The sequence below is a fragment of the Pipistrellus kuhlii genome, unplaced genomic scaffold (genome assembly GCF_014108245.1).
Source record: "Pipistrellus kuhlii isolate mPipKuh1 unplaced genomic scaffold, mPipKuh1.p scaffold_m20_p_1, whole genome shotgun sequence".
NCBI lineage: Eukaryota > Metazoa > Chordata > Mammalia > Chiroptera > Vespertilionidae > Pipistrellus > Pipistrellus kuhlii.
Genome location: NW_023425404.1, coordinates 196,401,562 through 196,412,805, shown reverse-complemented (window position 1 = coordinate 196,412,805; position 11,244 = coordinate 196,401,562). Strand labels below are relative to the sequence as shown.

Genomic DNA, 11,244 nt, shown 5'->3' with positions numbered 1-11,244 from the left:
CCGGCTCTCCCCACCCTCAGGAGAGGAGCTGGGGGCCCTGATTAGGGAGGGTGGGGGGGAGTCCCGGAGTGGAATCCAGGTTCGAATCCCTGCCCTGCCCGTCCCAGGCTGTGTGACCTGGGGATCAGGTCACCTCCCTGGACCGCAGCCTCTCCCTGGGGAGGCATCCCCGGGGTCTGGGGAGGCGGGAGAGGCCGCTGGTGCGGGGCCTCCTGCGGGCGCGGCGGGTGGAGACTCCGCGGGATTGATCCGCCGAGGACCGGACCTGGGACCCCACAGCCCGCCCCGCCCTGGCTGATGAACCAGCGATGGCCTTTGAAGGCTGGGTGGGGGGGAAAGCAGTGCCCGGGCCCCGCCGGCAATTAGACGGGACTGGCGGGACCTGGCTGGGGGCGCTCCACTCGGACCCGGACCCAGCGAACAGAGTAAGCGCTTTCTGAGCGCACGCCCTGTCCGGAGAGGGGATTCAACGGAAAAGGGGGCAAAGAGAGGGCTGGACGAGAAAAGAAATAAAAATGGGAAAACGAAGGGGCATCGGAGTGGGAGGAAACCCGGACCCGGGCGGCGGCGGGGGCGGGGGTGGAGGGGCGGGGTCCCTCCCCTCCCGCCGAGCCCCTGGGTGGGGGAGGGGGCGCGCCAGCCTCGCCTGCAGCTACCGCCTCGCTGGAGCCAGGGCGCTTCTGCGGAGCGCGGGCCTCGCTCATTATGCAATTATGCTGCTCTGACTCTGCCCGGACCCTAAATTGCCAAGTCCCAGCCGGAGGAGACACCGGAATGAGCCCCACTGCTCCCCTTTTCCTGCGCGCGCTGATGGCACTCTGGTGCCACAAACAAACGCATTGCCAACTGAGAAAATTCAGATCCACCGGGTATTCCCTGGGCGCCGCCTGCACAGGGCTGACTGATATTTCTCCAAAACTCTGAGGGCCGGGATGGGGGGGGGGGGGGGGGAGATTCCCGGGCCCATTTCGCAGATGAGAAAACTGAGGACCCATGAGATGGAGGGGTCTTTTCTACCCAAAGTCAGGCAGCTGCAGGGCTGGGCTGACTTCAAGTTCAGTGCTCTCCCCAGGAAAGGAGAGGATCCAGAGAGGAATCCATAAAGTTTGTGGGGGCCAGGGTGGGCCACTCTGGTCGTTTAATGTATTTGCGGGGGGGGGGGGGGGGGGGGGGGGGGGGGGGGAGTCCTACCTGAACTCGCAAGAAGCAGCAAGCACCTCAGCCCTCACTGTCTTTCAGGGGCTGCACGGGCCTGGGAGTCTGAAACTGTTTAAGACGAGACTCTGGGCGCTTCTCTTGGGGACCAAGGGGCTCAGATTCAGGTTCTGGCCACGAAGCCCAGAGCCCGGAGCTGCCCAGACGCCCTGGGTGCCAGGGAACCGCACTCCCCGGCAAGCTCGTTTTCTTCCTTAAGCCGGGGAGGGGGAGTTGTGCCAAGTTCAGACTGCAGGCCCCACTTGGAGAAAGGAATATTTCGGAGCCACGGAGGCTGAAGGATTGGAGACCTGGGTACCTTGGAGCCTGCCCGGCGCCCGCCCACCCACCCGTCTGCTCAGGGTGCCCGCTCTCGGGGAGTTCCCAGGCGGATCGCCTTCGGTCCCGCACATCCCCAGAGCGCCCCACACGGGTTTCCACTCTGCGCACCCGTTTGTCTCCGTGGAGATGTCCACCCGCCCCATCGCCAGGAACTTTAACTCCAACAGCCCTTCCTCTGCCGCCTTCCCAGCTTCATAGTGCCCGCCTCACTGCCAGGGCTGCCTGGCTGTCCTTCCGAGCTGTTTGGAGGCGCCAGCCACTGCGGACCGAGGCGGGGTGGCGGGAGGTGGCGTGTACAGGTCTGGGGAGAATGAAGTCTGGGGGTCCCCCAACTCGAAAGAGAACAGAGCGGTGCCTGGAGCTTTGTTGACTAAAAGGGCAACATCCTTACAGACCCGTCCTCCTCTTCCCCCCCCCCCCCCCCCCAAGAAGGCTACACTTGGCGGTCGCTCCTGGAAGCTTGAGGTTTCTATATTAAAAGAAAAACCACGTTTGTGAGGGTTTGGAGGTAGGGCTCATGCGGAGGACAGGCAAAGGCGGGGAGCAATCGCCCTGGGCTTTCGGTGTTATTTTCCCCCCAGGGGTCGGTCCAGGTCTTAATTGGGGGTGTGAAGGCGCTCACATTCTGGCAGCTCAAAATTAGTTCCACAAACACTGCTGGGCGGCGAGTTCAAGCGGCAAAGCCGCCCCTGCACCCCACCTGGCCTCCGGTGGGAACAGCGGGCCGGGGGGCGGGAATTGTCTGGATTAGCTGTCTGCAGGCATCAGACCATTTGGGTGACTCGCTTTGTTTTCGGAGATGGGTTAAAAGGGGGAGGAAAAAAAGAAAGCAGCGTTCTGGGTCGCCTGAACAAGTGTCGATTTCAGCTTAAAGTGAATTGGAAAATTGAGCCTAATTATCCCAGGTAATTGCTTCAATTCTCCACTTGACTTTGCTAATGCGGATCTGTGCGGAAAGACGCTGCCCCCTCCTGTCCCCGCGATCCCGCGGGCACCTCGGCCAGCCGCTGGGATGAAACCACCATCACACGGAAAAGCAACCAACAGTAGGCGAGGAGAGGGGGCGAGAAAGACAGTCCCAAGACTCAGTCAGTACCGAGATCCATCCTTGTAGCTTAAAATTAATTTATTTAACAAATATAGCTATAATATAAATGATAATAAAATTTCAAATATACAGTATATTACACCCGATCCCTTCCAAAGGGATTCTCGAGAGCCACACAAATGTACTGTTAAATAGAAAGAGGATTTTTAAATTTTTATTTTACAATTTTTTTTTCTGGTACTGGTGAGAGAGAGGTCCCTTCAACCTACCTTCGCAATGCATCTGTGTACCCCTGCCCCCCAACCCATGGCACACGCTTTGCCGCTGAAGTCGTGTTCCCACGGAAGGACCGGGATCCGTATCTCCCGGCATGCTCTTCTCTCCCAGGGTCCTCCGTTCCTACATCTTCCAACGTGAATTTCTGTGCTTTTCCCCGCCTGGTGTCAGGCCGGGAGGCAGGGGTGACGGAGAAGTGCCTCTGGTTCTGACCCAACCACTAACTCTGCTGGGGACCCAGCGGCGGGTCCATGTCTTAACCTCTCTGGCCTCAGTTTCCCCATCTGTCACACGAGGGGGTGGGTCTAGATTCTAGAACAGCAGAAGGGACCCTTCCAGTCACGTTTCTGGGAGAGGATCAGACTTCAGAGGGTGAAATCAGGGAGCAGAGTGGGAGCTAAAGGAGGGAGCCGGCGGTGCTGAACAGGGGAGCTGGCTGGGCGGGGAGGGCCCTGCTGCTTGCAGGAGGCCAGGGCTGGAGGGATCAGCGGGTGCCACCCACGGGTGGGCCACCCCGGGGCGCTCTATGTCAGGTGGTACATGCTGTAGCCCACATGGGCCGTGTACAGTCCCACGGGCGCCACGGGCAGCGCAGTGCGCTGGAAGGGGCCGGAGGCGCCGTAGAGCGAGGCGCCGGCCGCGGCGGCCACAGCCGCGGGGCCGCCCAGCGGGAAGGAGAGGCCGAAGGCGGCCGGGGGCAGCATGGGCTTGGCGGCCATCTTCAGCTTCTCCAGCTCGGCCTCCTGCAGTCTCTTGGCCTTGGCGCGGCGGTTCTGGAACCAGATCTTCACCTGCGTCTCGGTGAGGCTGAGCGAGCTGGAGAACTCGGCGCGCTCGGCGATGGACAGGTACTGCTTCTGGCGGAACTTGCGCTCCAGCGCCAGCAGCTGCGCCGTGGTGAAGGGCGTGCGCGGCTTGCGGTTGGTCTTGTGCTTGCGCAGGGTGCATGCTGGGGGGCTCAGGCGCCCTAGGAGGCCGAGAGAGAAAGAGGGAAGGGGTTAAGAGAGCGCCCGCGGGCGCATCACCGCGCCCCTAAAAGCCGGTTAATGACGGGGGACAATGCCGGCTATCCATGTGGCCCTTGGAGGGTATGTTCTCCAGGTCTCACCTCTGCCCAGAAGAGCAGACGTTCTTGTCTGCTTTTTGCAAATGAGGAAACCAAGAGTCCGCATGAAGCATACCCTTGCTCAAGGCCCAAGCATAACTGGGAAGAGGTGAACCGGCCCCGATGCCGGATGGCCGCTTCGGCGGAGGGCCTGTCCCTCCGGACCTTCTCCCACTGCTGGACACATGGGGGCCATGGTGTTAATAAGGCTGGTGAGACACCCAGATGGAGGCCCTGCGCCGGGTCCAAGGCCGAAATGGGTGTGCTGGCCCAACACTCATCCGTGTCCACCGAGCGCCCGGCTGGCTAGGCCACCATGGCAGGATCCAGATCTCCAAATCCCAGTCTTCCCCGTGGAGCAGTGAGCTCCTCCAAGGCTCTGAGGGCAGCCCCAGGCCCTGCAGGTGAAGCAAGGGCCGCTGTTCCCCAAGGTCACAGCCAGGCCGTCCTGCGGTGTGGAGGGGGCTGCGGCAGGGACTGCATTGGAAGGGGGCTGCTTCTGACCAATCGATCCTAATCCTATGATTATCTCATTATCTCAGCCGTCGCTTGGGCCTCTCCCGCCCTGAGAGCCCCAAATGTGAGGTCCAGTCGGAAGAGCTTGTGTGCACTGACATCCAGAGCGCAGAGCAGCCTTTTTCTTACGCCTTCAACATGAACTTCAGGCACGGCCCCGTGAGCCAGCCCGGGACAGGGCCCACTGGCCAGGCCAACCCCTGCCACACCAGGCTGCTGCGCCCAGATAAAAGGAGGAACGCATTTCGCCCAGGACCACAGGGATTCTGCCAACTTTGGGATCCAGGCCGAGGCCCTCGCCCAATCCCCAACTCCCAGAAAGGACATGTTGCAGCCGCTTCTCTCTGGGGGGAAATGAATTCGAAGCTGGAATGTTTCACCATGCGGGTTTTGCCTAATTATGCATTTTTTTCATGCCTTAAACAAATAAAAACAAGTGATCCTCTGGGTCCTCAGACCACCAGGATGTGAGTCAAACGAAAATTCGGGTTAACAGTCCCTCCTTCTTTCCCAATCAAAGACACGGAGAGAGAAGAGGGGGAAGCGGTTGGCCCCGGAGTCCATTTCCTCCAGGCCACCCGAGGGGCGGACATTCCTTCTGCCCGCGCGGTGCAGGGCCATCTTCTCCGGCCATCAGGCCCGGGGAGGGGCTTGCCTTTCAAAGACGTTTTAATCCCCAGATAAAAATCATTCCTCAGCATCACGCCATTGAATTCGGGTTGCTATTATGCCGCAGCAAAATAATCGGAGGAAACGCGGAAAACTCGGGAATTTCCCGTGCTCCTGAAATATCTCCGAGCTGGTTCGCTGGGCAGAGCCGCCGGGGGCCGCCAGGCCCGGGCACGGCCCTGAGCGGCCTCAGGGAGCGGAGGGAGTCCGGGGCAGCGGCCCTGGCGGCACCCTTGGGCGCTTGCAGCCGGATCAGAGGGGGCGCCTCCCGCTAATGGACTGGGTGCCCCGCCCCCTCCACTGGACCTGAGCATCCCCCTCCCCAACCCCTCCAAAGTACCAACAATCGCCTGAAACTTGGAGGTGGGGGGAGGGGAGTTGTGCAAGAGCTCAGAACCGTTCTTGGGGGCGGCGGGGAGATTCTGGGCTCCTGCTGTGAGAAAGTGAAACTCCGCGTGCAGGAAAGATGTCGGCGCCGCCGGGACCCACCCGCTGGGCAAAGGCGAGGTGGCAGGGCTTAGGATCAATCGGACGGGGGAGCGGGGACTCCGGGGGTGGCTGGGTGGGGGCAGGAAGACAGAGGGCTGGAACAGCCGTGCCCTGCAAGTGTAGTCCGACCCGCACGGTGGCCTCGCCAAGGCCAGGAGCCCGCGCAAGTGGACCGACCCAGCGCCGGACCTTAGCCAGGTCTCGAACCATCTTCCTGGGTGGAAGGGGGGATGCGCAAACCCCGATCTCCCCGCCATCCGAACACACAGCGCGGCTCCAGGTACCCGCAGCAGGTACCCGGCCCCGGAGACACGCAGGCGCCGGCGCGCGGCCTGGCGCCCGGGGCCCCGCATCCCCGTCCGCCCGCCCCCCTCCCTCCCCCGCCGCCCGCTCCGGGCTACTCACTGGCTGGGGGCGGGGAGAAGCGGGGGCTCTGCATCCACGGGGTCCTCTCGGGCTTCTCGGGGCTCTCGGCTTTGACCAGCGCCTCTTCGGGGAGCTTGAGGAGTCCTCCCACCGAGAAATGGCCGAGCGGCCGCGGCGAGGACGGAGCGTCCGGGGCGCCCAGCGAGCCGGGCCGGGCGCCCAGGGGCTGCGCGGAGCCGCCCGCCGCCGCCGGCGCGCCCTCGGAGGCCGCCAGGGCGCTCTCCTTGGCCCCGGGCTTCCTGTGGTCGGCCATCAGCGCCTCCACGCTGAAGGGCAGGAGGGAAGGGGACGCTTTGGGCTTGGCCCCCTCCTCGTCGGTGCCCATGGCGGCCGCCGCTGCGATGCCGCTGGGGGCCGGGCCCCCGCCGCCCCCCGCCGGCTTGCCGAAGGCAGAGTCCTCCACTTTCACACCGAGTGGCACAGAAGTCATGTCAGCAGCCGGGGCCATGCAGAGCCGGGCCCCCCTCCAGCCGCGGCACCAGGTCAGCCGCCGGGCATGGGCTTGGGGCGGGCCGGGAGCGCGGCTGGCCTCGGAGCGCGCCCGGGGCCCTGGCCGGGCGGGCCGTCCCGCGCGCCTCCCGCCCCTCCCTCCCCAGAAGGCCGGCTCGCGCGCTCGCTCGGGGCCTGGCTCTCGGCGAGGCCGCTGCGCAGGCGGGGTTCCCGGGCGCGCTCGCCGGCTCCGGGTCGGGCCGCCGATTCCCAGGGAACTTGTTAATAAGGCGCGGCCAGCGCGGCGCCGGCCAATCAGCGCGCGAGGGGGCGGGCCCGCCGCGGCCCATTGGGCTGAGCTCCGGCGGACTTGCCCCCGGGCGCTCTGGGCCTCGGGGCGCGCGGGGCAGGGCGGGGCCCCGGAGGGGAGGGAGAGGAGGGGAGGGGGGGGCGCGGGAGAAACTTTCCTCCGCGCCCGCCCGGGCTGCCTCTCCCTCTCTGGGCCCCCGGGGGCCTCTGTTTTCTGGGTGTCTGGGGGACCTTCCCTAATCCTCGTTCCTTCTCTTCTGCCCTCCTCCCTCCTCCCCTTCCCTTTTCCCCACGCTCACCCACGCCTCCCTTTTTTTCTCGACCCCTTTTCTTTTCTCCCTTCCACGCTTCTCTTACCTTTCTCTTCAGTTACTGTGTGTCTGTTCCTCTGTCCCCTCCCCTATCCGGGTCCCCCCTTCCCCACCCCGATCCTTTGAGTGGAGGTCATATGTGACATATTCCTTTTACGGCTTTACACATTGCGGTTATTTATTCCAGCAGAAAGACGAACTAGGACTCGCTTTTCAAAAACACCTTTATTTCCTTTCTCTGCTCCCATCTTCGAACCGTTACCCCTGCGTGAAAGTGGGCCTTTGTCTCCTTCCGAGCGCTGGACTGAGGTTTGCCTCCGGAAGCCGGGCTCCCGGTGCTGTGGGTGGGACATAACTAGAATAACTACACACAGTATTATCCGGAATCAATAATCCATTTCCCTATAGGATTCGTACTTTTCCCCCACCCCCACCCCCGCCTGGAACTTCCCCGGGGAGGGATTGCAAAACCTCTGCTGGCCCTCGGCTGGGGGAAAGGAGCGGCCGGGTCCTTTTGCTATAGGACTTATTGAAATAAAACCAACAGGAACGTCAACAAAACCCTGATCTGGCCTCAACGTGACCTCAAACAGAGCATCCCTAGAAACAATAACAGCCCCTATCTCTGGCCGGCGATGGTCCTGGCAGGGGTGGGCGCATTTCAAGGGAAGGGGGTGGGTCTCCGCTCCAGAGCGTTCACGTTGCCAGCTTCTTTGGAGGAAACGTGATTTTATTCTCGCTGTTAGAAAACAGAGGAAAATGAGTAGGGGGGCCTGGGGAGACGTCAGATTGAGGCAGGCAAACTCCGGTCAGGGCTCGGCCGTTTTCTGTGCCGCCGTTTTATGGCCTCTTATCCCGGAGCCCAGGCCCGCGGCTCCCGGGGAGCGCGCGGCCGTGATTGGCGGCGCTGCGGGCCGGGCCACTGATGGCTGCGGGGTTCTAATCTCCAGGAAACACAGGGGCTGCCGCGGCCATTTAGGGGTAATTATCCCGGCGCGGAGGGACGGCGAATTCCCTCGACTTTTAACTGGGCGCAATAAAAGCTGTAGATTAGGGCCGTCCAGATTAAGGAAAATGAATTACTTAGGAGCGGGAACTTTATTACCCGGACGGCGTCCGGGGTCTGGCGGGAGGAAGGGGCTGGGCCGTGGCCGCCAGAGCCATCAGCAGCCTCGCATCTGTCCACAGGCTCCGAGATAAGTTAGGGCCGTGGGGCGGGCGGGCGGGCTCGGGAATTCTCGCCTCGGTGACATGTAGGCCGCCTCTCTCCAGATTTCTTACCCACCGGAGGCTGCAGCCCCAGCGCTGGTCTGGGCTTGCAGCCTCCAGCTCCCCGCGGCGGGCCCAGCTGGAGGCGCGGGGCACCAAAGCGGAAGAAACGTGGATGGAGAGTCCTTCCCCCAGCAGGGAAACAGAGGCATGCCTGGGGGTACGGGGGTGGGAGGCGGCACCAGCCACCCTATTGCTGAGCAAACTGGCTGACGCCCTGCAAGGCTGCAGGCCCCATGACTAGCTAGCGGCCCGGGATTGCAATGACACTGCCTCTTGGTCTGTCCATCCCCTCCACCCTCGGATCTCAGGTTAAAAAGGGAGAGGAAACTGAGGCTTCTGTACTTTTTGGGTCAAAAAAAAAAAAAAAAAAAGCGAGCTTGCTGGGTTTGGCCCTCGCCTCCCATCTCCAAATGTTGGGGTCCCGAATCACGTTGATGATCCGATCTAGTGAAGAGGTTTCTCCCCAGAAAAACGCACCCAGGCCAACATCACTGGGGGGGGGGGGGCCGCTCTTGGAGTCACTAGTGCGGAACCCCAGCCTGAGAGCGGAACAGGGGGCTCGAACCCCGCGCCAAGGCCTCGCGGGGCGCCTAGGGTCTCAGGCCGGTCCCCTACGGCCTGGGCAGCGGAGCGGGCCGGGGCCGGGGCCGGGGCCGGGGCCGGGGCCGGGGCCGCATGCTAATTGCGGGGATAAACAATCTGTCACGATCCCTCCGCGCGCCTCCCGGGCAGACGAGGATGTTGTTTTTAGGCGCCAGCGGCGGCGGCATCAAAGGCGGCGGCGGCGCACGGGCTCTTGAAGTCGCGCCCCCGCCTCCCGGGAGCGGAGCGAACCGCCTGCACCCGCAGCCCCCAGGCTCCCGCCGCCGCCGGCCCGCAGGCCTCCCGGGCCGGGCCCGAACCGCGGGGCATTTTTTTTTAGGTTCGGCGTGGGTTCGGGTCTGCTCCGGGCCGGCGCGGCGGCTTACAAGCGCGCGCGCACGCGGTGTCCAGCGACGGGAGTGTTTCTGCGGCGGGAAAAGGGTCCGGGGGCGACTCCACGCGGACCCCCTGCTCCGAAGAGCACCCCCTCCTCCCCGGCCGGCCGCGGGGCTGCGGGGAGACGCTCCGGGCCCCGGGGAAGGGAGGGCGAGCGACAGACACGGCACCCGTCCCCGGGCGCGCTGCCCCCGGGAGGACGCGCACACTTTGGGGGCAGGGAGAGGGGGCACCCTGGGCGTTTCTTCTTGCTGGGGGGCTTTTTTGCATTTCCAGGGAGGGGGGGTCCTCTAGCTGATAAGGCCCGAGGCTGCGCTGCCATCTCGTCGCCAGCATGTGCCTGCTGGCCGGTCTCCGAGCGGCCGCAGCCGAGGCCCGGCGGTGACTCCCGCCCGGCAAGGGCAGGGCAGGCCCGCGGCGGGGAGAGCTCGGGGCCTGGGCTCCGCTTCCATTCCCGCGCCCTTCGCCCCGCGCCCCTCCCGCCTCTCCTCGCTCCGTCCACCTCTGTCGGGCACCCAGAGCGCTCCCGTCCCCTGTCCCCCGACCCAGCAGCGCCTGGGCACTTGGGATCCGAACACCTAAGCCAGGGGTGCCCGCCCCCGGGGGAGAGCCCGCTGATGGTCGGAGGGCGTCGGGCGGCCCTGGAAGCCTGGTGGTGTTTTTGGGACTCCCCACTCCCCACCCCCACGCCCCATGGAGACGCATTTGTAGGGCGATCTGTCTGAGAAGAGCCGCGGCGCGAGGGGCAGCCTGGCCCCTCACTTTCGCCATCGCTTCCGTCGGGTTTTAGTTTTTTATTTTTATGCGCCCTCCCCCCTTCCCCTTACACACACACACACACACACACACACACCCCTTTTCCAGCGCGTTTTGTGGCCTCGGCCCAGGAGCCCCGCGCGCATTTTTTAAAACGCGCGGCTCAGTGGGAACCCCGGGCAATTAGCGAGGCCCGAACAGCCTCTTTAACGGGATGAATGTGCTATGAAAACCGATTACCCGGAACGCTTTATTTCGGTGGGAATTCGCCGATCTCCGGGAGGGCGGGAGGGGGGGGGCAGAAGAGGGACTTTGTCCCCCGGGGCAGGAGGCTGCGGCGGAGACGGCGCGGCCCGGGAGCCGGGAGCCTGGGGAGGGGCCTCCGGGCCCGGGCCTCCGGCGGCCAGGCTGAGCGGCGGGAGGCGGAGGTTGGGGCGCCCTTCACTCCGGCGAGGCGTTCGCAGCTTGAGGGAGCGGAGGGCCCCCCAGTCCAGGGAGACTTCAGCCCCTGACTGACCCCCAGCACCGATCTGGAGCCAAATACTTGTTTTGTCTTGTTTTGTTTTTTGTTGTTTGTTTTTGCTTTCCCGGGACCCAGACAGAATTGAGGCTTTTTAAAGAGTTTGGGTGCCCTTTTTTAACGCAAAGCCAAGCGGGGGGGAAACTGCTTAAAAAAATGTTCTCCTTGCAAATTCCTCCGCTTGAACGGACCCCACTTGTACGAGGGCGCTGCCCCAGTGCGGGGCGCGGGGGGACCACCCCGCGGGCGCCCCGCGCCTCCCCCGCGGGCTGCGTCCTGTCCGCTCCGCCCGGGCCTTCCCGGGCCGGCGCCTTCGGAAGGGAGTGAGGGGGCCTGGGTCCGCGGGGGAGAGAGAGAGGGAGCGGGGCCCTTCTTTAAAATGGCCCGAAATTAATGTGATCTCGACATGAGGGTGCACTTGGGGAAGATGAAAGCGGAGGCTGGCGGCTCCTCCTCAAGCCCTATAATTATAGATAATATATCCCATTTCAAAGCAATTAGACCAATCAGGCGTAACGAACCACTTTGCTGCCGACGAATAACAAAGGCGCTCGGTTATTGAAGCCTGGAGACGCGGGGCAGACCCCGAGGCTGGGGGGGTGGG

At 63.7% G+C, this 11,244-nt stretch overlaps 1 protein-coding gene across 1 annotated transcript; it reads right to left on the bottom strand.

Moving 5' to 3' along the window:
• Window positions 1–2,644: 2,644 nt before the first annotated feature.
• MSX1 (msh homeobox 1) lies at window positions 2,645–6,749 on the bottom strand. Its single transcript, XM_036420700.2, has 2 exons — window positions 6,045–6,749; window positions 2,645–3,827 (listed from the first exon to the last, which is right to left on the bottom strand). The coding sequence occupies exons 1-2, from the start codon at window positions 6,511–6,513 to the stop codon at window positions 3,385–3,387; spliced, it is 912 nt and encodes a 303-aa protein (XP_036276593.1). The 5' UTR covers window positions 6,514–6,749; the 3' UTR covers window positions 2,645–3,384.
• Window positions 6,750–11,244: the final 4,495 nt, after the last annotated feature.

Bases quoted from the DNA above. Each gene is read 5' to 3' on its own strand.
- MSX1 (XM_036420700.2), bottom strand. From the start codon at position 6,513: ATGGCCCCGGCTGCTGACATGACTTCTGTGCCACTCGGTGTGAAAGTG. The intron at 3,828-6,044 runs GTGAGTAGCCCG...TCGGCCTCCTAG, and splicing joins CTTCTCCCCGCCCCCAGCCA to GGCGCCTGAGCCCCCCAGCA.